This window comes from Vombatus ursinus, unplaced genomic scaffold, assembly GCF_900497805.2.
Source record: "Vombatus ursinus unplaced genomic scaffold, bare-nosed wombat genome assembly UNPS02014172.1, whole genome shotgun sequence".
NCBI classification, from domain to species: Eukaryota; Metazoa; Chordata; class Mammalia; order Diprotodontia; family Vombatidae; genus Vombatus; species Vombatus ursinus.
Genome location: NW_020953950.1, coordinates 758,862 through 784,849, shown reverse-complemented (window position 1 = coordinate 784,849; position 25,988 = coordinate 758,862). Strand labels below are relative to the sequence as shown.

At 42.3% G+C, this 25,988-nt stretch overlaps 1 protein-coding gene across 1 annotated transcript in view; it reads left to right on the top strand.

Moving 5' to 3' along the window:
• FHAD1 (forkhead associated phosphopeptide binding domain 1) overlaps window positions 1-25,988 on the top strand; it is a 174,400-nt gene that overhangs the window by 83,919 nt on the left and 64,493 nt on the right. The window contains exons 10-16 of the mRNA XM_027859802.1: window positions 1,500-1,604; window positions 5,284-5,391; window positions 11,299-11,382; window positions 14,293-14,445; window positions 18,296-18,491; window positions 20,115-20,185; window positions 22,635-22,766. Of these exons, the coding sequence (XP_027715603.1) occupies window positions 1,500-1,604; window positions 5,284-5,391; window positions 11,299-11,382; window positions 14,293-14,445; window positions 18,296-18,491; window positions 20,115-20,185; window positions 22,635-22,766 (849 nt within the window). The remainder of the gene's footprint in view (window positions 1-1,499; window positions 1,605-5,283; window positions 5,392-11,298; window positions 11,383-14,292; window positions 14,446-18,295; window positions 18,492-20,114; window positions 20,186-22,634; window positions 22,767-25,988) is intronic.

Here is a 25,988-nt window from a genome sequence, read left to right as displayed (position 1 = left end):
CGACTCCTAAAGTTGCGTAGCTTATTCTTCCCATCAATAGGACATAAGCCAACAGGGAGAGGGGAAAAAAAATCTATGCATGAGCAGGGCGAAAAAAACCCCCAAACTCTTTCATGCCTTGAAAAATTGAAAGACAAGAAGTTCTGTGGAAAGAGCCCTGAATTTGGCATTCCAGAGAATCTGGGCTCCAGTCCTACTTCAGTCTCTTATTACCTGGGGCATGTTAGGCAAGTCATTTCATTTCTTAGGGCCTCAGTTTCCCTAACTGTAAAATGAGGAGGGAACTAGATTAGATGACCTCTGAGGCTCATTTCAGTTCTGAATTTGGGGTCCTGTGAATTCACAGCTTGTGGTAATTCCCAGCCTCAAGAGAAGAATTGAACCTATTAATCATAAGATCAATAGAGTTTAGAATTGGAAGGTGGAAGGTATCAACCAGATTTGGAGGCAGATAATCAAGGTTGGAACCCTGGTTCTGACATTTACTGTCTTTGTGATATTGGGCAAGACAATTCCCTAGACCTCAGTTTCCTCATCTGTAAAATGGAAATAATAACAGCATCTGCCTCCTAGAGTTGGTGTGAAGCTCAAATGAGATAATAATTATAAGTGCTTAGCACAATGCTGGGAACATAGTAAGTGCTATCTAAATTTTTTTTTCAGTCTTTTTTCTGTTGTGTCTGACTCTTTGTGACCCTGTTTGGGGTTTTCTTGGCAAAGACACTTAAGTGGTTTGCCATTTCCTTCTTCAACTCATTGTGCAAATGAGGAAACTGAAGCAAACAGGGTTAAGTGACTGATGATGATGATGATGATGAAATGACTTTCCCATGAACAGCTCCCAAATGTCAGAACTGGAATTTGAAGCCAGGTCTTCTGGACTCCAGGCCCAATGCCCTTTCCACTGCACTGAGCCTCCTTCTTTGCTTTGAACATTGCAAAACATCAACCACCGTGAGATGACTTTGCTATCATCATGACTTCAATAAAACTTTTGGTCTTGAAATGAGGTAATGCAAGAAGACTGACTTTCTCCAGTCATGCCCAAGGTGACATATTACATGGGCTCAGACTGCACAATGCCTTCATGTTGCAAGCAGGAGGACACTTTTGCATTGTATGAGGTCAAACTTGAAGATGATTTTGTGTTTGCTTGGGTCAAGTCAACAAGCACTTCGTAAATGTTCACTAAATGCCAGGCAGTATGCTAAGCAGTGGGGATACAAATGCAAGCAGGAAGAAAGTCCCTGCCCTCAAGGAGTTTCCATTCTAATGGAAGAAGACAATACTTAAAAGGAAGAGGAGGAGGAGAAGTGGAGTGAACGCAAAGTGTTTTCTGGTATCAAACTGGAAGGTGATTTCATCTTTATGGGATCAAATAGGAGGATATTTTCTGTGTTGCATAGGGTTAAATTTGAAGATTTTTTTTTGTGTTGTACAGAGACAAACTGGAAGACAGGGGTGCTTCCCTTCACTTTCCATTTTCTCATCTCTTTCAGTACATCAGAGACCTGGAGCAGCAAATGAAAGTCCTGGGGGAGCAGCTCCGAAAGAGTTGCAATGAGCAAAGCCTCATCTCCAAGACGCTAAAAGAAAAGAACAAGGTATCTCCTTTCTCCCTTCACTCCATGGAAGCCAAGCTGCCCTCCCCTCTCACCTCATGCCCTCTGCCCAGAATGCAAGGGAGCTGGGGATACAGGCTCCATCGCTAACTCCCCCAGCAGCTCCCTTGTCTGTTGACTAGACTGAGTCTCTCAACCTGTCAGATGGAGGCCATTAAGATGGCCCCTGGCCTGTGCTAGAGTAAAGTAGGGGTGGAAAAATCCAAGGCCAGGGGATGGTTTGGAAACAGGGGGTCTTTGTAGTCAAGAACTATTGCTGGCTTCAGTTGTTCCCCCACGACTGCAGCCCTCTGGGTTGGTTTCATCTTAGCCTGGGACTGATTCCCTGTTTGGATCTGGACCCGCCATTATGGGAAAACTCTTGTGTCTTACTTTCATCACCTGGACCTCTTAGACCCACAGTATAGTATGGTATGATATGGTATGGTATGAGTAGGATTGGGCATGACATGGTAGAGTATGGTATGGTAATCTAGAATATTATGATATATGGGCAGCAAGGTGGTGAAGTGGATAGAGTGCTAGGCCTGGAGTCAGGAAGACTCCTCTTTGTGAGTTTAAGTCTGGCCTCAGACACTTACTGGCTGTGTGATCCTAGGCAAGTCATTTAACCCTGTTTGCCTCAGTTTCTTCATCTGTAAAATGAGCTGAAGAAGGAAATGGCAAACCCCTCCAGTATCTTTGCCAAGAAAACCCTAAATGGGGTCACAGAGAGTCAGACATGACTGAAAATGAATGAACAACAACAACATATGATATAGCACGATATAGTTATGGTATGATATAGTATATATGGTACAGTATAGTTATAGTATAGTATATGTGGTATAGCACAGTACAATTTAATATAATAACATACTTAAAAATTTCTTGAAAATTTCTCTTAAGAATCTTGCCAAACTTACTATGAATTATCCAGCCTTCACAATATCTCCTCCATATAGACATAAAAATATCATCCTCTATAAAATTTGGGGTAGCTCTGCTTAATCTCTAGTACCCTCCTAGTTCTAACAACTATGTTCTAAATTTCCTTCTAGGTCTAATGTTCTGTGTCTGAAATTCCGTCTCAGCTCAAATGTTCTATGTTCTAAAGCCCTCCCAGTTCTGACATTCTGGGTCCTCTAGTCCTTTTCATCTCTCACCTTCTGTTTTCTAAAATTCCTTCCAGCTCTACCCATCTACATTCTAAGGTCATTCCAACTCTGACATCCTAGCCTATGTTCCAGTGTTTCTTCTAGCTGTAATATTCTGCAAAGAGGACAGACTCTGGAGTCAGAGGACCGAGGTTCAATGCCCACCTCTGATGCCAACTACCTGTGTGACCTTAGACAGGTCCCTTCATTTCCTTGAGCCTCATTTCCACACCTGTAAAATGGGGAACTTGGCTTCTGAGGTCCCTTTTTGGCTCTCAATTCCAGAAGCCTATGATCTTTCTTTGCAGCTCTGACATTCTGATATTCTACATTCTAATACTTCTGCTGCTTCTAACTCCTGTGTTCTAAGTTCCCTTCAAGCACTAATGCTCTTTAAATCTGTCATTCTGTAATTTCAAGGTATGCCTCATCATTCTCCCCTTTCTGAGATCCAAAGAGGTTCAGTGAATTCACAAAGGAAGTCAGTTGCCAAGCTAGGCACCAAATTAAGGAAAAAAATTTTGTTGATCTTTAGAGCAAGAGTGTGAGGTATTATGTGTAAAAATCATTCCATAGCAAGTGTCCTCTATTCAAGCTGCAAAAATAATAATAAAGCTAGCTGGGAACCTCATACTTTTTTGTGCTAGTCAATGCCCAGTGAGACTTCATGGCGTAGTAGATAGTCAAGTCAACCAGAGCGTATTAGCACCTACTGTGTGCCAAGGATACAAAAAGAGGCAAAAGACAGTCATGTTCTCAAGAAGCCCACAATCTAATGGGAGAGACAACATGCAAACAACTATGTACAAATAAGATATATACAAAATATATTGGAAATATAATCTCAGAGAGGATAGATGATCTTGGAAGGAAGGCACTAGAATTAAGGGGGACTGAGAAAGGCTTCTTATGGAAGCTAAGACTGTAGCTGAGGTTTATTAAAGGAAGTCAAGGAAGCTTGGAGACAGAGTGAAGAGGGATAGAGATCTAGCCTCAGTCAAATTGTCCTGAATTCAAGTCATACCTTGGATGTATACCAGCTATGTGACCCTGGGCAAGTTACTTAATTTGTCAATGCTCCAAAGCAATCTCTAATACTGTAAGTTGAAGAATACTTGACTAAGTCAAAGAATAATTTCTGATTTGCATTAGTAGAGGGTGGTTCCTTATTAGAATTCCAGACTACCATGAAATCATAGTTATGTATCAAAATAAATTAATAAAATCCTCATAGGACTCAGGTACACAAATCTTTGGTGATTTGTGAATTTAAAAGATAACGAGCCAGATTCTAGGAGGGTAAAAGTTTGAGGAATAGCGCAGGACTTGGGCTGTAGCTCCAGCTCTGCCACTGACTTACTGTGTCACCACGGGCAACTTACTGAACCTCTCTGGGCCTCAGTTTCCCCACTTTTAAGCTGATTGACCCCAGTGTGTTGTGATGAAAAGATCACTAGATTTGAAATCAGAGGACCTGATTTTGGTGAACTAATTTCCTTTCATGGATCTCCTCTGTTTTCCTATACTTACTTAGAGTGAGAGGGTTGAACTAGCAATTGTCTACAGGCTCTCCATGCTGTAATGGATGCCCTTCCAAAGGTTCCGTGGTAGGATATACTGTCCAGAAATAGCTGCATGGACCAGAGTATGACCAGCAGAGGGCAGCATCGCATGCTCCCATAGAACACCATTAGCAAGAAGCATTGGGAACCATTTATTTCAGACTAATGATACGGCTGCTCCAATCTGAGCCTTCTGTGTAGCTCATGAGATGGGAGATAATTGAAAACCAAACATTTGAATGTTAAAAGCCTGCCTTGCTGCCTGGATTGTTTTAGAAGTCGTATGTTCTTAGAAATCTAAGAGCACAGGACTTGGTGGAGGTGGGAAGAGGGAAGGAAACTAGGGTTCAAGTCCAAGCTTCACCTTTCCACAAGCTGGAGTGACCTTAAGTCATGGTACCCCTGTGGGCTTCAGTTTCTTTCCCTGTAAAATGGACCACCTGCCCCACAATGGCCACCACTGGGAGAAAAGACCTCCTTAAACCATGATAGAAATAGGGCCTGGTGGAAACAATGCTCAGCTTACATCAGTTTAGTAAATCATCCAGAATGAAAGCATTGTTAATGATTACCCCAAAGAGGGAATGTTGGGAAGGGGAAGGGCAAGGTCCATTGCCTGGCCCTATTTCTAAAAGGTCATGTTTGTAGGCAACAAAGAAGGAGAGGCTGGGCAAGTTGATAAAATTCCCTGGGCTTTGGTTTCCTTGTCTTTAAAATGAGAAGGGGTCAAACTCAGTGACCTTGGTGTAGTGAGATGGAAAGGGACCTGGGTTTGGAATCAGAGCACTGGGATCTATGAGTCGATCTCTGGCACTTTCTTCCTGTGTGACATTGGGGAAGTCAGTTCCTTTCTCTGGGTCTTAGTTTCCCCATACGTAAAATGAAGCATATGCATCCTTATCTGTGTATATTCACCCATGACCCAGAGAACCTGAGTATTAGAACATCCTTTCATCGTTCCAGGCTGAAGAGAAGCTGCAGGAAGATTCCAGGAAGAAATTAATTCAGCTTCAAGAGATGGGGTACAGAGAGCGCCTCATTAAAGACAATTTGGACAAAACAGTGTGTCAGGTAGGGAGGGGCCAGGGTACCAGGCATTCACCTGGCGGTGTTAAGTATTGACATTTTTCTGAATATAGACATGCTACAGAACAGCTGCTGAAAAACATTTCTGTGAGAAAGAACAGACCGAAATGAATCATAGATGAGTCATAGCTGAATCATGGAATATCAGAACAAAAAAGCCTTCAGAACAGAGAATGTTAGACCTGGGAGGGAGCTTGGAACACAGAATGTTAGAGCGGTCCAAGTGCAAAATAGTGTCATACTTGGGATCAGAGGACCTGGGTTCAAATCTCTCAAACCTGCATGAATCACTTAGCTTCCCTGATCCTTGATTTTCTCATCTGTAAAATGAGGGGGTTGGATTAAATGACATCTAACTAAAGTTGCTTCCAACTCTATTGACAATGTTGGTGCTGGGAGGACCTTTGAATATAGGATGTCAGAGTTGGGAGGGACCTTAGAACATAGGATGTCAGAGTTGGGAGGGACCTTAGAACACAGAAAGTCAGAGCTGGAAGAGCCCTTAAAACATAGAATGTCAGAGCTGGGAGGGCCCTTAGAACACAAAATGTCAAAGTTGGGAGGACCTTTAGAACAGGAATCTCAGAGTTAGAAGAAATCTTAGAACATAGAATGTTAGGTTGTAAGGAACTTTAGAGATCATGAAGTCTATCCCCATCCCATTTCACCTATAACCCATGGCTTAGGGTTTCTCTAAGATTTGGGGTTTACAACTAATTAAAAAGAGTAATTTTCTCTTTTGTTTTGTTACTCTCCATATGGAGTTACTCCTGAAAAATCTCTAAATATAGCTCATGTCTACGTTTCCATAAATGTGAATAAACAGAGTTCCCAGATCCTATATAAGCACTCAAGGTAACAAATGCATATGTGTAGAGGATAATATTTCATCCTTCAGGGGAAAAATTGCATACCATCCAAAGGATATAACCTATAAACAGGTACAAAAAATACACAAGGTACTCAGAAGTAGTCCATAAACCTCCCCCCCATAAAGGAACAGAACTTGAACTCATCATGAGTGCAAACCCCAGAGATTGTCCCTTGTTCCTTTAGAGTCCCCCACGGTCTCTCCCAGATTCATAGTGCTACTACATGGTCCAGAAGACAAACATGAGTTGAAACTGTTGAGCAAATAGCCTCCACCTCATCCCTTTCTAGTAAAAGCAGGCACAGTTCAGGCTAACATTAATTTCTTAGTTTTAGCCTGATATTCAGTGTGTTGCTATATAAGGCCTTCATTTCAGAAGAGACCCTACTAAGGCCTCAGCTTCTGGGTGCTGAGGGCAGTAAATGGACTGTTCCAAAAGAAACTCTAAGCTATCTTGAGTGTCTAGGCACTGCTGGGAAGTCTTCTCTGAAAGACAAACCAAGTTATTTCAAATTCTCTGCCTCTGCACACCTATGACTGAGGAGGCATTTGCATTTCCAGAAACTGGAAGCTAAGTGGTTGTGCCACTTAGTGTGAGATTTCTCCTGGCCATGTCTCACTTCCTGACATCAGATATAATTACAATCATAATCATAATAACCAGCATTTATATCATGTCTGGTATGTGCCGGGCATTGTGATAAGTGCTTTACAATTATTATCCTATTTGGTCCTCACAACAACCCTGGGAGGTAGGTGCTATTATCATCATTTACAGATGAGGAAACTGAAGGAAACAGAGGTTAAGTGACTTGCCTAGGATCACACAGCTATTAAGTATCTGAGGCTAGATTTGAACTCAGGTCTTCCTGACTCCAGATCCAAGACTATTCACTGAGCCACCTACCTGCCCCTGTATCTTAGGATGAGGGTCCAGAATGGAAGTAAGTAGTTCAGCCAAATCTAAAGGGACCTAAACACCAATTTATTCTTCTTCCATGACCAGTGTCTTAGAATTATAAGAGGTTCAGTTCTCAAGAAACCTGAGTAAATCGAGGTCCTCTAAGTCTTCTCAGACTTAAACTTCTGAGGAGCCAAGGCTGTAGTGCTTGGTTGGAGATTCTAAGCCCTTTGGTGCTTTGGACAGCAAATGGCCAGCTCTGAAGGGGACTCAAAACTGTTTCAGATTCCCAAGCCTCCGAACACCTAGGGGACAGGAAGGGGCAGTGAGGGGCTTTGCTTCCAGGGTTCCAGAAGTCAAGAACTGAGTGCCTAACCAAGAATGGCCTTATTCTCTGCCATCTTGGGATGATGCTTCAGAGTGGTTGAGGAATGTCAGTTCAGTCCCAAAGAACCTAATCACCCTAGGGTGGCCCTAGGCCACCAGAGTCTAGGAACCTTAGAAGATCTCAGCACTCTTGGAGTTGATGTCAATGATGGCCAACATTAACTTCTTGCTCAGTCATCAAAGGATCCTAAAGGTTGGGTGCCTCCTACCATTAGCTCTTGAAAGTCCTGTGCTTAGGCAAATGCCCAGTTCTCATTACTCTTACTCCATGCTGAGGTGAAATTGTGCTCCTTCCCCTATCTCTTCTGGTCCTCTCATCCCTACCCACCTCAGTCTTACTTGTCCCCAATCCTACAGCCCTCTAGACTCTCCTCCATTTTACTCCACCCTTGGGAATCCTCACTCTACTGTTGATAAACTCTCTTTGGTCCTAGATCATGCCACTTCTCTTTTTCTAATCTCTTAAGCTATTGAGATCAAATGAGATAAACTTAAGATCAAATAAATAAATATTTATAAAATCCTTAGCATAGTGCCTGGCACATGGTAGGTGCTTAACAAATTGTTTTTTTAAAATTGAAATCTTGGTTTTCCCCAAAAGATGTTGAATCCCTGATCACCCTCTTAAGATCAAGTGTTTCTTGAAAGTGTCATGGTCCCCAAAGCACTACGCCAGGAATTGGGTTGTTTCCTAATGCTTCATCTATTTCCTCCACTGGTCCATATAATCTGTAGCAGTGGTATCGAACTAAAAAAGAAACAGAGGCCACTAAACCATAAAAAGCAACCCTGTGAACCATATATTGACTTAGAAAACCACTTATTAACCTTATCTATGTTTTATGGTATCCTTATTTATTTTGCTGAATATTTCTCAATTGCATTTTAATCTAGTTTGGACAACATTTGAGAATTGTGCAGGTCATATGCAGGTTATTGTTTGACCTCTCTGGTCAGCAATATATTCCTATAGCAATATGGCTTTTGCCTCTCAGTCACTCAGGTAGCGTTTATTAAGTACCAGCTATGTGCCAGATACTGTGCTACACATTGGGGATATGAAGAAAGGCAAAAACAAACAAACAAACAAAAAACCAGTCCCTGCTCTCAAGAAGCTCACATGCAAACAACTAATTACAAACAAGATATATACAGTGTAAATGGGGGGGGGTAGTCTCAGAGAGAAGGCACTAAGAGTAAGGAGGGCTGGGAAAGGTTTCCTGAAGAAGCTGGGATTTGAGCTGAGACTGGAAGAAGCCAGGAGGTGGAGATGAGAAGGGAGAGGATTCCAGGACTGGAGGATGGCCAGGGAAGATACCTGGAGTCAGGAGATGGAGCGTTTTATGCAAAGAATGGCAAAGAGGTCAGCATCACTTGGAGCATGGTGTATACGGAAGGAAGTAAGGTGTAAGAAGGCTGCAAAGGTTGGAAGGGGCCATGTTATGAGAGCTATAAAAGCCAAACAGAGATTAACGATCTGATTATTTGATCATGAATCAGTTATCAGTATATATATATGTATATTATATATATATGTATATATATATATGTCAGTATCATATATATTGATCATGATTATTTGATCATGGTGGTAATAAGGAGCCCCTGAAGTTTATTGAATGGGAGTTAGAAGATCTGATTGACATTTTTGTTGTTGTTCAGTCATTTCAGTTGTTTCAGATTCTCTGTGACCCCTTTTGGTTTTTTAGTTGTTTTTTCTGTGTTTTTTTTTGTTTTGTTTTGTTTTGTTTTGTTTTGGTAAAGATACCAGAGTGCTTTGCCATTTCCTTCTCCAGCTCATTTTAACAGATGAGGAAACTGAGGCAAACAATTTACCCAGGGTCACACAGCTAGTAAGTATCTGAAGGCAGATTTGAACTCAGATCTTCCTGACTCCAGGCCCAGCACTCTATCCACCTGGCTGCCTTAAGGCATACATTTTAGTAAAATCAATTTGACAGCTGAATGGAGGATGGACTGGAGTGGGGAGAGATAGGAGGCAGGCAGACCCACCTGCAGGCTATTATAGTAATCTAGGCATGAGATGATATCTACACCAGGGGGAGAAGTGTCAGAGGAGAGAAGGGAAAGTATTGAGAGACGTAGTGAAGGTGATGTCAACAGGCCTTGGCAACAATTGGTTGTGTTGATCTTCACCCAGATGTTCTTGATCATGCTTCCTCATCTTTAGCTACAGGATTTCCTCAAGTGAACATACCTTCTTACTATGCAATTATATTCTGCTCTCCCTCTCCACATTTTTGCTTTTACCTGTCCTTTTTTTCCAGTCAGGTAGACATGACTGAAATGACTCAACAACAAAAATGTCCTTCCAGATTGATATTCCACACGTGGATCCCCCCATCTGCCATCAAGCTTCAGTGATACCGAATTAAGACTTTTAGCTCACCTTACTAGTCGTATTTGGTGCATTTGTTGATGAATATATGCATATACACATACATATGTATACATACACACATACACATATTTTCATATATGTGAGGCTGTGAATTTTATTACTGGTTCTTTTCTTAGATTTTCGGTTCCTTTGCATTACTAGACCTCTCTCGTTATTCTTCTTCCCATATTCTACACATCCTTTATTTCATCTTGCTTGGCAGGCAACCTTTCTTTTCACACTAAACTACTTTTGGTTACATTTATAAGGCTCTAAGGCATAGAAGTTTTTACTCAACCATTTTAGATATGCCACATTTTTAGCCAAGAGCCCACTAGTTTATTAAATCACAGTACAGAAATCTGAATCCTGTCCTCAGGTGTTCACTTAAGCACTTAAGCAGCTGTTCACTTCAGTTCAGTAAGAGGTAAACCAACTGGGTAACTAGGAGAAGGAGAGGTATTTGTTAGTCTGGGACAGGAATCAGGCTGAGAGATACACACATTGGGGGTAAGTTTCTTTGACCATCCTCCCTCATGGGTGAATCACTCGTGCCCTGGTGAGGTTTTAAAGGTATAAGCAGCAGAAACTGGACAAATAGGACAACTGTCTTGGGCTTTGTGTTATAACTCCTGTCTTAATTAATCAGGTTATTTAAGCAAGTCTTTTTCCTGAAGACTCTGCCATGTGAATGGCTGTAGTTCTCACTGGAGATAAAATGTTATAGGAAGAAACAGTACTACCCCCATTTTACAGTTGGGGAAACTGAGGGTCATACTTGCCCAGGCTCACATAGCCAGTGAGTGTCAGAACCGGAATTCAGCTTCAGGCCCCCTGGTTTAAAGGCCAGTGCCCTTTCAGATGGTGTCTGTCTATAAAATGCCTTTCAACTTTGAATCATGTGACCCCTCCCCCTCACTCCCACCCCCATCCTAAACACTGAAGCAGCACGGTAATGCCTGACAACTCACACAAATGAGTGGCTCCAGGCCTCCATGCTCATTACCCATCTCACTATAGCTTATAGCTTCGGCTCTTAGCTGTCAAGGTCATGGGCACCTCCAGTGGGTAATTGACTAGAAGACCCATTCACAGCCATTGTTCCTGTCTTAGAATACGTCTGGCAGTCACGTGGGTCAATTAAGTAAGGCAGAAGGGCCTCCCTGTCAATTAAGGCCAAGCTTTCTGTTTTCTTCTGTGGTCCCCGCCCTCTCACCGGGGGCAGCCTAAGATTTTCTTAACGAGGCCACTGCCCCAGGCTCGCGCAAAGGGAGATAGCAGATTGTGGACAGCTGACTGTCTCTCCCCTGATGGTCACTCTTTCTGCTTCAGCTGGAACATTTCCGAAGTCAAATCATCGAAGTCGTCTATGGCCGAGGGAAATCTCCTCAGTCCAGGATCGTCACCAATCAGCAGGTGAGTCCCGCTTCTGATGGCAGGTCCCTCACTGCCCGTCAAGCACGAGTGACTTCGGATCCCATCCTGAGAACGTATGTCCCTGTTTGTTCGGCTGGCACATCATTTTCTCCCTGTAGCTACAACAGAAAGATTTGTTTTGATTTTGTGGGATTTCTGGTATTGAAGCAACAGCCTGAATGTTCTCACAACATTTCCATAAAATACTCATCCAATTTCTTGGAGACCAGGTGTCAATCTCATGTGATTCACCTAAGTAATTTTCCACCAAGGAGACTCCTTGGTACAAGATTTTTTAAAGGAGAGAAGAGGGGAGGGGAGAGGGGAGAGGAGGAAGTCCCAGATCTTTTATTTCATTAGGATAGGAAACTTCCACTGTGAAAATTCCCTTTACTGGTTCAGATGGGTATTTGAAACTTACAGGGTTTTTTCTTTCTTTCATTTATTTAGTATTTTATTTTTCCACAATTACATGTAAAAACAAGTTTTAACATTTGTTTTTAAAATTTTGAGTTCCAAATTCTCTCCCTCCCTCCCCACCCCCCTCATTGAGAAGACAAGCAACAGGTTATACTCATGTAGTCACGAAAAACCTATCTCCATATTAGTCACATGAAATTTACGGTCTTTACTTTTTCTGTATTAAGGACTCCTTGAACAGTCCAGTAAAACTGATGGACCCTTTCTCAGAACATTCTCAAATGCTTAACATAAAATATATAGATTTATCAAGGAAATCAATTAAACTGAAATACAGTTATCAAATTTATTTTTTAAAAGTTCATGGGCCTCAAGTTAAGAATCCAAGTTTTAGAGAGTTAACTGCCACAGAGAGGTTAGGTGACTTGTCTAGGGTCACGTAGCTTGACAATTTGGATTTGAACATAGGTTTTCTTAACTTGGAAGCCTTCAAAAGACTGTATCTCTTGATAAGAGAAGCTTCAACCAGACCTTCTGGTCTCCTCACTTATTTCATCCTTGGGATATGTGGTATAGCTGGTTGACCTGGATTCTGGCTGTTAGTTGTAACAGCTCTTGTTCGGTCCAATTCTCCTGTTCCATCTCTGTAGGTGGATGGCATAACCTCCTCTCCTAACAGTTTAAGCAAGAAAATTCCCCACACTCAGCTCTGTCCAGAGGATTGGGCCACAGGGTAGAGGTGCTGTATTTCCCTTTGCATGCATGGATTCCATTTGCTGGCCGGCCACTGATCATACTCATGCTCTATCCTATCATTGAATTTTGTGGCTTAAATGACCATCTTACTAACTTTCTGTGATAAGGCAGAACCTTTAGAGGTCAAGCATATGGCAGTAAGCCTTCGTCAGTCTAGAAATATCCTGGCATTATTGCAGGAGCCTAGATGCTTCAGCCAGATGTTATCGATTTGGAGTCTGAGGATCTGGGTTCTGACTCTCAGGCTTTCCACTTACTCTCTGTGTGACTTTGGGCAGCTCACTTATCAGCTCTGGGCCTCAGTTTCCTTCCCTGCAAAAATGAAGTGATTGAACTAGTCAGTCAGTCAAATAGCATTCAAGCATGGTCTCTTATGTGCCAAGCACTGAGTCAGATTAGAGGATTCTAATCCCTCACTGATCTACATGATCGGTGATTTAGAATCTCCTCCAAACCCCAACCCCAACAGCCCTATTGCCTGCCTCAGTTTCTTCATCTGTAAAATGAGCTGGAGAAGGGAATAGCAAACCACTCCAGTATCTCTGCCAAGAAAATCCCAAATGGGGTCATGAAGAGTCGAACAAGATTGAAAAATGAACTGATCCAAAAGCAGCCTTGTTTCCAAAGGACCCGTGGTGATCAGTGTCTCTTGTTGGAGAGATGGTGGGTTAATGTGTAGCATCTGCAGAATGTTGCATACACTGTCAGATGTTGTCATTCTGATAACCCCCCACCTTTGCAGTGAGAGAAGGGAGATACCGGTCATTATCAGTCCTCTGGAATCAAGGTTAGTCTTGACATTCAGTCTCAATTCTGGTGTCATTTCATGTGGCTTCCCCAATACTATCTCTTATCAGGATGGCTGATATTGATAAATCATATTTCTACAATGTTATAAATCTGCCCGGTAGCCTCCTCACATTAACTCCATGAAGTAGGTAGTAGAAGAATTATTCCTGTTTTTCCAAATGAGGAAACAGGCTCAGAAAGATTATGGGACTTCAAAAGCATCATGTCCAACCCCCTTATTTTACAAAGGAGGAAAAAGAAGCCCAAGAAGGCTCTTGCAATCCTAGATTTAGAACTGGAAGGGAACTTGGAGGCCATCTAAGCCAACTCCTACATTTTACAGAAGAGGAACTTGATCCCAAGGAAGGTAAAGTGACTCATCTAAGGTAACACAGGTAGCATCAGAGGTAGTGGTCAAACACAATCAAAGATTCAGAATAGGAAGGAACCTGCCCCACAATTTCACTGATGAGCAAACTGAGGCCTAGTGAGGCCATGTAAGTGACCCAAATTCATGCAACTAATAAGCACCAGAGCCAGGATGTGAACCCGGGTCCTTTCAGCCCCCATCTAGAGCTCTTTCCACTATATACACTACCTTTCAACAGATAACTCATTTGGCATTTCTTTAAAGTTTACAAGACACTTTCACAACTAAGTTCCTAGGACGGAGATAGTGCAAATATTTTATTATCCCTATTTTACAGAGATAGGAACTAAGACTTCAAAAGGCAAAGAGACTTGCCCATGACTACACACTTTAATTAATCAGTCGGAGAGCCCAGTCTATGATTTCTCCAGTGATGAGTCATGAATCCAAGTCTTCGGACTGAAGTTACCTTTCTCCCAGCATTCCCCAGTTTTCACACTTGCCCTCACACCTCTCTCAGAATTGCTCCCACTTGACCCATTTTTTGGTGGGTGTTTGTTCTTCCCTATGACCAGCTGGTAGAGACGATCTCCCATGTCATCGAGGACAACTTCAACTTGCAGCAGAAAAAAATCGTCGCGAAGAAGAGCAGCTGGTCCACCGACCCCAGCAAGGAGGAGCTCCTGGTCCAAATGGACAAGCTGAAGGCCTTCTTGGAAGACTGCCAGGTCACTTGTGCCCTTTAGTAAATGCCAAGTTAGTTTAGTTTTTGCTCTTCTTGTTTTGAAAATCATCCTGCTCTAAAGTAAGAGGGGTTTATGGAACAGATTGGGAAGTTCTTATATTGGTTTATTGCCCATAGGACCATTGAAAATATCAGATCTGGGAGGACCCTTAGAACAGAGAGTGTCAGAGCTAGGAGAGATCTTAGAACACAGAATGTCAGAACTGAAAGGACCCTTAGAACACAGAATGTTAGAGCTGGGAGGGCCCTTAGAACACAGAATGTCAGAGCTGGGAGAGATCTTAGAACAGAATGTCAGAGTTGGGAGGGATCATAGAACACAGAATGTCAGAGCAGAGAGGGCCCTTAGAACACAGAATGTCAGAGCTTGGAGGGGCTTTAGAATACAGAATGTCAGAACTGGAAAGGACCTTAGAACACAGAATATCAGAGCTGAGAGGGAGCTTAGAAAAAAGGACATCAGGAAAAGGTAGGCAACAAGCATTTATTTAGCACCAGCTATGTACCAGGTACTATGTTAATTGCTTAAACAAATATTATCTCATTTGATCCTCACAACAACCTTGCAAGGTAAAGGATGTTATTATCCTCATGTTATAGTTGAGGAAATTGAGGCAAACAGAGGTAAAGTGATTTGCCCAGGGTCACACAATTAGTATGTGTCTGAGGCTGTATTTGAACTCAGGTCTTCCTGACTCCAGTTTTAGCACTCTGTGCACTGTGCCACCTCTATCAGAATTGAAATAGCAACAATAATAATAATCACAACAAAAGCAGCTACTGACATTGATACAGCATTTTAAGGTGTACAAAGGCCTTTGCATAGATCTATAGTCTTCCCCAACACCTTCCTTTCCCAGAAAAGGAAACTGAAGTCCAGAGAGGGGAAGTTATTTGCAAAGTCATAGAGTAAGTAACAAAGCCAATAATTATGCCCAGACCTTCTAACTCTCAATCCAGTGTTCTTAACACTATACCACATTGTACGTGTTTGAGGCCAATCGCCTAGTCAGGCCTAACCTCACCCTGTCATATCAGCCTGTTCTCCACCCCAGCAGCTTCCATTTCTGCCCCCTACTCCTACCCCACCTCCAAGTCCCACCCTTGCAAAAGCTCAACGTACTCCCTTGAGCTAACTACCTCTGGTAACATGGCACTCAAACAACTCTTTCCCCCAGAAACAGTTAACAACTTATCAAGCAAAGTGGTAAGAGCAGAAAAGGATAAGACTTGGAATCAGGTTCATAGTCCTGTGATGACCTATGTGCCCTTCACTGGGTTTCTTCCTCTGTAAAGTGGTAGGATTAGACTAAGTGATCTGTAAGGCCTCTTTCAACTCTTAAATCCTGTGCTTGTATTCCCCAGCTATTCAGATGTGGTCTGACATTGGATGGTCACTGAGACCTAGAATAGTCCTGAAATTCTGCTGTTACATTTATCTTCCCTCATCAGAGAGACTTGTCTGGAAAGAGAAAATGAAGGTGCCTTCCAAAAATCTCAAATTCCTGCATTAAATAGATGTGTCTGTTGTACAGATGGGCTGGTGCCACCTGGGCAGAGTTTTGATATCTTGCATCAGTGGAAGGGTGGCTTCTGTGAGCTCACTCGGAAAGCCCAAGCGTATGACTACCAGACTGGGTAAAGGCAAGTTCTCATCCTGCCTTTGACTTTAAATTTCTGGCACATCTCCCCCCAGCAGTATGCCACAGCAGCAAAAATTTGAGAACTTTCCAAATATGCCAGATCAGCATCATGTTCTCAAGTCAGGGAACTGGGCTGAACTTTTGTCAACAGGCATTTTGATGTAGCGGCTAAGTAGGCCACTAGAGAGAGAACTGGATTTAGAGTTAGAATGGCTTGAGTCTGAATGCTGCCTCTGGTGCCAGGTAGCTTTGAGGCCTTGGGCAAGTGCCTTTAATCTCTCTTAGACTTCAGTTTTCTTATCTGTAGAATGGGGGGGGGATAATAGTAGCACCACCTCTCAGGGTTATTGTGAGGACCAAATGAAGTAATATATATAGGTGTCTCCAAAATGTCTTACTACAACTTCAAGTTCATAAAACTATTAAAGGTTAATAGCTAAAACTTGGAAAAACCTAAACTATATATGTTAGTGATGCTGCCGCAGCCAATGATTTACAGAAATGATCAGATTTGGTCCTAGTTTCTGAAACAAATCCTAGTATGGAAATTGATTTTGGAAATCCATAATTTCCCTTAACCTCCCTGGACCACACTTTGCTGATCTGTAAAATGAGGCAATTAAACTAGATGACCTCTGAGGTCCCTTTCATCTCTCCAGCTATGAGCCCATAAGCCTTCCGTAGACTCTGTGCGCCTGGGAGCCTGGTCCCTTCTGCATGGGCCAAGCACTCACTCATTCTCTTACCTTTGCCCAGGTTATTTCCTATGCCTAGAGCACCCCCCCCTCCCTTTGCCCCTAATATCCTTATTATTATTATTATTATTACAGTTTTTACAATATCATTATTATAAATTATAATAATTACAATTATTGATATCATGATCATCATTATTATTACTATCATTGTAATTGAAAATGCTTATATTATACAATGTTATATAATTTGGTGTATGAGAATATATGTAATAATATAATATATAACCTATATTTTATTATATGACATAGATTATTATATGTTATATAGTATGTAGTATGTTATAATACATTGTAATGTTATTATTTAATAATAATGGCCCAAATGTATACAGTGCTCAAAAGTTTACAAAGCACTTTCCATATCTCATCTGACTTTAGTTTCATACCAGTCCTCTTAGGAGGGCAGTCTATGTGTCTCTGTCCCCATTTTGCCAAGTGTAGAAGCTGAGGCTTAGAAAGGTTGAGTGATTTGCCTGTGGTCACCTAGCTAATAAGTATTTGAGGTGAGGTTTGAACTCAGGTGTCCCTATTTCCACGTCAAATGCACTGTGCCTCCTCAAAAGGTTTTTATTAAATGCCTGTTGTATACACAGCACTGAGATAGGCCCTGGGGGACATACCTAGTTCAGAGAAGACACAGTTCCAACCATGATGGGGAAGTAAACACTAAAACTGTGATTTCACTGGCATAGGGAAACATGAGGGTGAGGGAGAGGGTGACATCTTACAGTCTGACAGGTTGCCTAGCACCACTGAGAAGCTAAGTGACCCACCCAGGGCCACAGAGCCAATATGTATCAGAGGCTTTTGGGGCCAGCTCTCTCTGCTCTACCACACTGCCTCTCTAGAACTCTACTATACACAGTAAAAGTACAGTAAAACACAAGATAAATGTACTAGGCCTAACAAAATGCTATGTGGGGTCTGATGGATAATTCATGCCTCTTTCTCCAGGAAGCCTTCCCTGATCCCTCCTAGTCATTTATAACATTTCCCTTCAGAACATAGAAAACATTTTCTTACTACTGTCTGTGCACTTCTCATAGAATGCTGGGTATTATTAGAACATTCCACAAGGACGGGGTCTGTGTCTTATGTAAACGAGGGATGTCCCCCAAGTCTTGTACATACAGCAGACATTTAAGAATTTTTTTGTGTGTGAATAAATACAAGAAGTGGCCTAATTTGACTTTTATAACTCCAAATCACAGTGTAGGGAAAGGACAGAGAAGTCATAGAGAAATCTAGTATAACTAGACACAGAGACAGCCCTCCCAGCCCCCCAACCCAGACTGCTTATTTGTCACAGTTACAGGTGGAGGAGAAGGGAGAGCAAAGTGGCAAAGTCCATTCTCCAGGAATTCTTGGGGTACCCTTTGACTCCTGTTGCATCCATAACTTCTACTGTCCTTCATCGTCTCATCTTTTTCAGACTTGCTTGAGATTGTCTTGCTGTGGCAATGACTTGAGAAAGAAGCTCGGTGACTTTGAGAACCTCTCTGTGGACGCCTCTGTGTCATGGCTGCACAAAGCCCTCGTGGAGATCCTGCAGATGGTAGTGTGCTGGGTGGAGGAATTCGAGCAGCTCCTGAACAATGTGGGCATCCAGCTGTCTGACTCCGACAAAGGTTGCTGGGCCTGCTGGCCTTTCTTCCCTGTCTTTAGTTTATCCTACCAGTTCTTAGCATGAAGAATCACTGATGTGAACCAATGTATCTATTAGGCCACCTTATGTGCCAGGTGCTGGGGCTGCCAAGACAAATATGAAACCACCCACAGGTCCTATGATCATAGGATCATAGATTTAGAACTGAAAGATACCTTGGAAGCCGTCACGTCCAGTCTCCTCATTTTTATCAAGCATTTATTTTCTTCCCACTCCTATCTTCTCCTCTCCCCCCAAAAAAGAAAAACAAAATCCTTGTAACAAATCAAGCCAAAAAAAAATTCCCTTATTGGCCATGTCCAGAAATGTCTCATTCTGCATGTTTATCCATCATCTCCAGGTCTGAACATTCTATGTTCTAAGGTTCCTTCTAACTTCAATGTCTTGTGTTCTAAGGGATCTTCCATCTCTGACATTCTCTGTTCTAAGGGCCCTCCCAGCTCTGATGTTTTGTGTTCTATGATTTCTTCTAGCTTTTATGTCGTGTGTTCTAAAAACCCTTCCAGTTTTGACATTGTGTGTTCCAAAGATTTTTTCAGTTCTAATATTCTAAGTTCTAAGATACATTCTCATTGTAACATTCTGTGTCCTAAGGTCCCTCACAGCTCTAACATTCTGTGTTCTAGGGTTGTAACTAGAACATTCAATGATCTAAGGCCACCTTCCAAGTCTAATGTACTATGTGCTAAGGTCTCTTCTAGTTCTAATGGCATTCTTTGGTCCCATGAAGTCTTATTAAGAAAGGAAAGGTCTTGGGGGCATGTTCTCCACATTCTCCTCTTGTGTTCTAAGGGCCCTCCCAGCTCTGACATTCTGTGTTCTAAGGGCCTCCCAGCTCTGACATTCTGTGTTCTAAGGGCCCTCCCAGCTCTAATATTCTGTATTCTAAGGCCCCTCCCAGCTCTGACATTCTGTGTTCTAAGGGCCCTCCTAGCTCTGACATCCTGTGTTCTAAGGGCCCTCCCAGCTGTGATATTCTGTGTTCTAAGGGCCCTCCCAGCTCTGACATCCTGTGCTCTAAGGGCCCTCCCAGCTCTGTCATTCTGTGTTCTAAGGGCCCTCCCAGCTTTGGTGTTCTGTATTTTAAGGTCCTTCCACATTGTGACATTCTCTGATCTGAGGACCCTCTTAGCTGTGACAGTCTATATTCTACATTCACTTCTAGATCTAGTATTCTCTTTTCTAAGGTCCCTTCTGTCTCTGACATTCTGTCTAGCAAAGACCTTTGAGAATCAAGCCTAGCTAAGTCCTGGGGATGAGCATGCTCAAGAAGGCTCTGCACTTGTGATACAAGCTCTGGTCAGGTTCTATCTCCCCCAAAAGCCATTGAGTGCAGCTCAGACATTTTGTGATCGAAGAGCCCTTCCAGCAGTGATATTCTGTGTTCTAAGGGCAACACTTTGAGACTACAAAATTCAGAGGGAGGTGCTGATCTGCACTAGTAGACAGATTTTCCTCATCTGGGAGTTCCCTAAGTCAATGAAATCAAAGGTACACACACACACACTTAATGTTACTAGGTACTCTGTTGAGAAATCCCCCTGAAAGTTCATGATACTAATTATCTTTTTACATCTTCTTTAAGGATTGTCGTTGTACTTCAGTAAGTTTCTGGAAAATCATAAGAAAATTGCGAAAAGGAACCAGGAACTCCAGGTAATGGTGCATTTTTGTTTCATTTTAATTTATTTCAGATGGCTATACTACTTAGCATTGGCACAATCCCTTGGATGTCTGGAGCTTTAGGATGACTTAGCTAGTGAAGCTACCCCCTCTCATATGGCAAAGGGAGGTGATGGCCTTTTGGACACAGCCCCGGAAGTGTGGAGCAGAGGGAGTCCTGGATGGAGAGTCTCGGATCTGACACCGGCTCAACGTTGGCCAGATCACTGTCCTTTTCTCTGGCCTTGCTCTCTTCATTCGTAAAATAAGGAGGTTGATCTAGAAGAACTTTGAGGTCCCTTTCAGCTCTAATATTTCTTGCTTTTGTATTTTATGTTATACAGACTCTCCCACCTCAGACATTCTACCATCCTATGTTCTAAACTGCCTTCCACCTCTGACATTGAGTTCTAAGGTTTTTTTTCCCTTTCCATATTCCATGTCATATGACCTCTCACACATGTGTTCTAAAATCCCTCTTAGCTCTAACATTTTATATTCCAAGGTGCAACCAGCTCTGACATATGTCCTAGGGTCCCTTCCATCTCCAACATTCTATGTTCTAAGGTTCCTCCCAGCTCTGACATCCTGTATTCTAAGGCCCTTCCTAGCTCTGACATTCTATGCCCTCTCAGATCTGACAATCTGACATTGTTTATTCTAAGAGACCTCTCAGATCTGACATTTTTTAGTTCTAAGGAACCTCCCAGCTCTGACATTCTAAGGGCCTTTCTGGCTCAGACATTCTGTGTTCTCCTTCTAGCTTTGACATTCTATATTTTAAGGACCTTTCCCACTGTGACATTCTCTGATCTGAGGACCCTCCTAGCTGTGACATTCCATGTTCTATGTTCCCTTCTAGATCTAATAATCTCTGTTCTAAGGCCCTTCCCATCTTTGAGATTCCATAGTCTAGGGCAATTAAATGGCACAGTAGATGAAGCACCTGGCCTGGAGTCAGGAAGACCTGAATTCAAGTCTGGCCTCAGACACTGACTAGCTGTGTGACAATGGACAAGTTACTTAACCTCTGTCTGTCTCAGTTTCCTCAGCTATAAAATGAGGATAGTAATAGCACTTCCCTCCCAGGGTTGCTGTGAGGATCAAATGAGATAACATTTATAAAGTGCTTAGCACACAGTAGGCTGTATATAAATGTTATCTGCTGTTAGTAGGGCTCTACTGTCACCAGTGTCCTATGATAAGAAGTACAAGATCCAGAAGCTCTTTCATTACTCAACCCAACAATGCAGGAGCGTACTCAGGCTATGGTCTCCTTGGCTTTTCTTCCCATCAAGCCTGGGCACATTTCCTCCTCTTTCAAATGAAAGTTCACCAAATAAAGTTAACTTCAGGAATGTGTGTGTATGTGTGTGTGTGTGCGTGCACATACATGTGTATGTGTGTACATGTGTACGTGTGTGTGTGTGTGTGTGTGTGTAATTCCCTCAGGAGACAGAAGAAAGGACCCAGGCATGGGGACTCGAGGACAGGAGAATGTTACACATCTCTGTCAAAGAAATCTTGAGAGCATGTTGGTCAGCCCCATCATTGGAAAGAGGTGGAAATGAAAGTTCAGATGGGAAATGATTTTTGGCCACAGTTGGATAACAAATTAGTGACCAAGCTGAGGCTAGAACTAAGCCTACCATCACCTTTTCCCCAAGCCAGGCAGGGTTCATTCTATTTTACTTCCTCTGGACATACACTTGCCCCCAAAATCTCTCTCTCTCTCCCCACTCTATCACCCTATTATCTTTCTTTCTCATTCTCTCTTCTCTCTGTCTCTCTCTCAAACATACACTCTTTCTCTTCCTTCCTCTCTCCCCACCCTATTACCTTTCTCTCTTCTCTCTCACACACACACATACACACACACACATACATACACACATTCTCACCTTTCACTTTCTCTCTCTTCTTCTTCCCCCATCCTACTGTCTTTCTCTCTCTCTCTCTCTGTCTGCCTTTCTTACACACACACATACACATACATATATATACACACACATTCTTTGTCACACACATTCTTACACACACTCACATACACATTCTCACATGCTCTCTCTTTCACATATACTCTCTCTCCCTCTCTCTCTCATACACACACACATATACATACATACACATTTTCTCACACACTCTTTCATACACATTCTCTTTCACATACACACTCTTTCTCTTTGTCTCTCTCACACATTCTCACACACTCTCACACACATATTCTCACACTTTCTTTCTCTAACTCATACACACACACACACACACACACACACACACACACACAATCATGAACAAAGCCAGGAATCAGCCCCTCTGTGTTGGTTACACAGTGAGAACCTCAGCTTGACCCATGATACTGTTCACTTCATAGTCTGCCTGGGGTGTGGTGGTTCTTCTTCCACCAATACCCATGACCTGTGCCAGCCTCATTCTCCCCCAGGCCAAGCTCAGCAACCTAGAGGAGGCTCACCATTCCCTGCTGCAGAGGATGCAAGAAGAAGCCTTGGAGCATGAGAGGCAAATAAAGGAACAGATCAAGCAGCTGCAGGAAAAGCAAGAAGAGGAAAACCAGGTAAAGTCATTTCTTTATTATTAATCTTATCCTTTTTGACCAACTTGGCTGAGAGCTTTTCCTCTCTGTAATTCTGGATATGTACTTAGATGAAAAGTCTTTGGTGTACTTTGATCAGATGCTATCATCAGTGATGAGACTAAATTAAACTATAAGTTCCTTGGGGGCAGGAACTTTTTTTTCTTTTTTTTTAATCCTCTGGGCTTAGCACAGTGCCTGGCACATAGTAGGTGCTTAATAAATGTTGATTGATTGTGTGTTCAGGGGTTCTTAAACAATTGATTATGGGGTTGAGAGCTGGAAGGGACCCTGGAGAACATAGAGTCCAGTCCCTTTACTTTACAGGTGAAGAAGCCAAGGCCCAGAGAGGGAAATCTACTTGCCCAAGGGCAAACAGGAACTAAGTGGTAGAGACAGGGCTTGAACCCAGGTCTTCAGATTCTAAGTCAAATGCTGTCTCTGCTATCTCCTAACAGAAGAAGCCAAGAAAAGCAGGTGAAGGGAAAGGCTGATCCTAACAGCAGTTGGCCAACTGAATCTCAACAACAGAGCTAGAAAGGACATTAAAGTTTATCCAATGCAATCTTTCAATGGGTAGAGCACTGGGCCTAGAGCCAGGAAGGTGTTGAGTTGAAATCCAGCCTCAGACACTTAATAACTGTGTGACCCTGGCCAAGTCACTTAACCTCTGTCTGTCTCAGTTTCCTCACCCATAAAATGGGGATAACAGCACCTACCTCACAGGGTTGTTGTGAGGATCAAATGAGATCATTGTAAAGCACTTAGCACAGTGCCTGGCACACAGTAAAAGATATATAGATATGAATAGATATAGATATATAAATATATTTAATATAAATATATTATTATTACTGTTACAGCCCTTTACAAAACTTGGGCTCTATATAAATGCTAGCTATTATAGTTTATGATTACTGCTGTTGTTGTTGTACATGAGGAAGCAGCAATGTGGTATAAAATCATGGGATTTTAAGTTCATCTTATCCAACTTCCTCACTTTCCTGAGTAAGAAATTGAGATCCATAGGAGTTAAACGCTGTCCTTGGTGTGGCACAGGTGGTAAGTAACAAAGCCAGGATTCCAACTCAGGTCTTCTGTGGAAAATCCAATCCCACCTCAGTTCATAATAATAACAATAATAGCTCGCATTTATATAGTGCTTACTAAGTGCCAGGCATTGTGTTAACCACTTTACAATTGTTATCTCATCTGATCCTCACAACACCCTGGGAGATAGGTGCAAGTATTATCATCCCCACTTTACAGATGAGGAAACTAAAGCAGAAAGAGGTGAAATGACTCACCGAGGGTCACAGAACTACCAAGTACCTGAGGCAGGATTTGAACTCAGATCTTCCTGACTCAAAGTCCAGCACTCTATCCACTGAGCTACCTAAGCTGTCCTACAATAACAGTCCATAGATCATATACAATAAGAATACCAAAACAGATTATACCTTTTGACCTGCTGATTCCATTACTAGAAATTTATCCTTAAAAAAAATCATGAATCCTCTTATGCTTTACTCCATTCCACATACTCTGGGGTCCAGTGACACTGGCCTCCTTGCTCTTCCTCCCACAAAACACTCCATCTCTCAGTTTAGAGTATTTTCACTGGCTGGCCTCCATGCCTGGAATTTGCTCCCTCCTCATCTCTGATTCCTGGCTTCTCCAAGTCCCTGCTAAAGTTTCACCTTCTACAATGAGCATCCTCCTCATGCTAGTGCCCTGCCTCTGTTCATTACTTCCTTTTATCCAGCTTATATCTTGTCTCTATGTAGTTATTTGATGTTGTCTCCCTCATTAGACTGTGAGCTCCTTGAGGGCAAGCAGATTTTTTAAAAATTAATTTATTTGTTTTTAGTTTTCAACATTCACTTCCATAAAATTTTCAGTTCCAAATTTTCTCCCCATCGGTCCCCTACCCCTACCCCAAGATGGAGTGCAATCTGATATAGGCTCTACATATACATTCATATTAAACCTTTCACATTAGTCATGTTGTAAAGAAGAATTAGAACCAATGGGAGAAGCCATGAGAAAGAAGAAACAAACAAGGAGAGAGAGAGCAAATAATATTCTTTGATCTGCACTCAGACTCTATAGTTCTTTCTCCAGATGTGGACAGTATTTTCCATTATGAGTCTTTTGAAGATGTCTTAGATCCTTGTACTGCTAAGAAGAGCTAAGTCTATTAAAGTTAGTCATCACAAATGAGGAAACTGAGGTGTGTGGGGTTAAGTGATAGAGTCACACAGCTAGCGTCTGAGGCTGGATTTGAACTCAAGTACTCTGGACTCCAGGGCTGGCCCTCTATCCACTATGGCACCACCTAGCTGCTGCCTGGAGAAGCGCACATTCTCTTCCAACTCAAAATCTTCTAGTGTCCTCAGTCACTAAAAAGGTTTCAAACATATCCAATCCCATCAGGAAAATCACAAAACTTTCTGTCTTCCTCCTTTAACTAAACCTTTTCTGTGAGCTTCAGCATTGGGGCGGGAGAGGGGGAAATTTCAGGTATTCTTTATTCAATTTAATTGTATTTTTTTATTCAATTATGAGTAAAACTGCAGGATTATTATTCACCCCAACATACACTATCTCAACCACATAATAGGTCCAATAGGCTTCTTGTGAGCTGGTCTGGGAAGCCAGCCACCATTTATAACATTGTTTCAATGGGGGAAAAAAAATGTGTTCTCAGAGCCAAACAACTCAAATATTAACCAATTATAGAAACACCAGTAGGGAGTAAGTGAGGACAGCTTGGAGTCACTTCCTCCAACCCCTTGCCGTGAGCGAGTAGAAACAACGTAACCAGTTTTCCCTGCTTGGTCCCACATTGGTAGACTCTTCGAATTTTTTCCCTAGTATTCACTGTGGTGATTCCCACATGTCAATGATTGTATTAAGCAACTTGACCTGAATCCATTCACTGACAAGTTGCCTTCTTAATTAGGAATGGTTCAGACAAGTATTTCTAGCATTCTCTTTCATAAACAAAGCTGGGCAAGCACCTGGGCAACTTTGCTCCCCTTTCTAAGAATGAATGTGACTGTGATTTAGGAAGCATTGTATTCTGTTCTGGAAGTCCAAAGATAATGGATTCTAGTCCTGCCTCGTCCCCTGTCTGTATGAGACTGAGAAAGCCACTGAATCTCCATGGGCCTCAGTGGCTGCCTTTTGTCAAACAAGGGG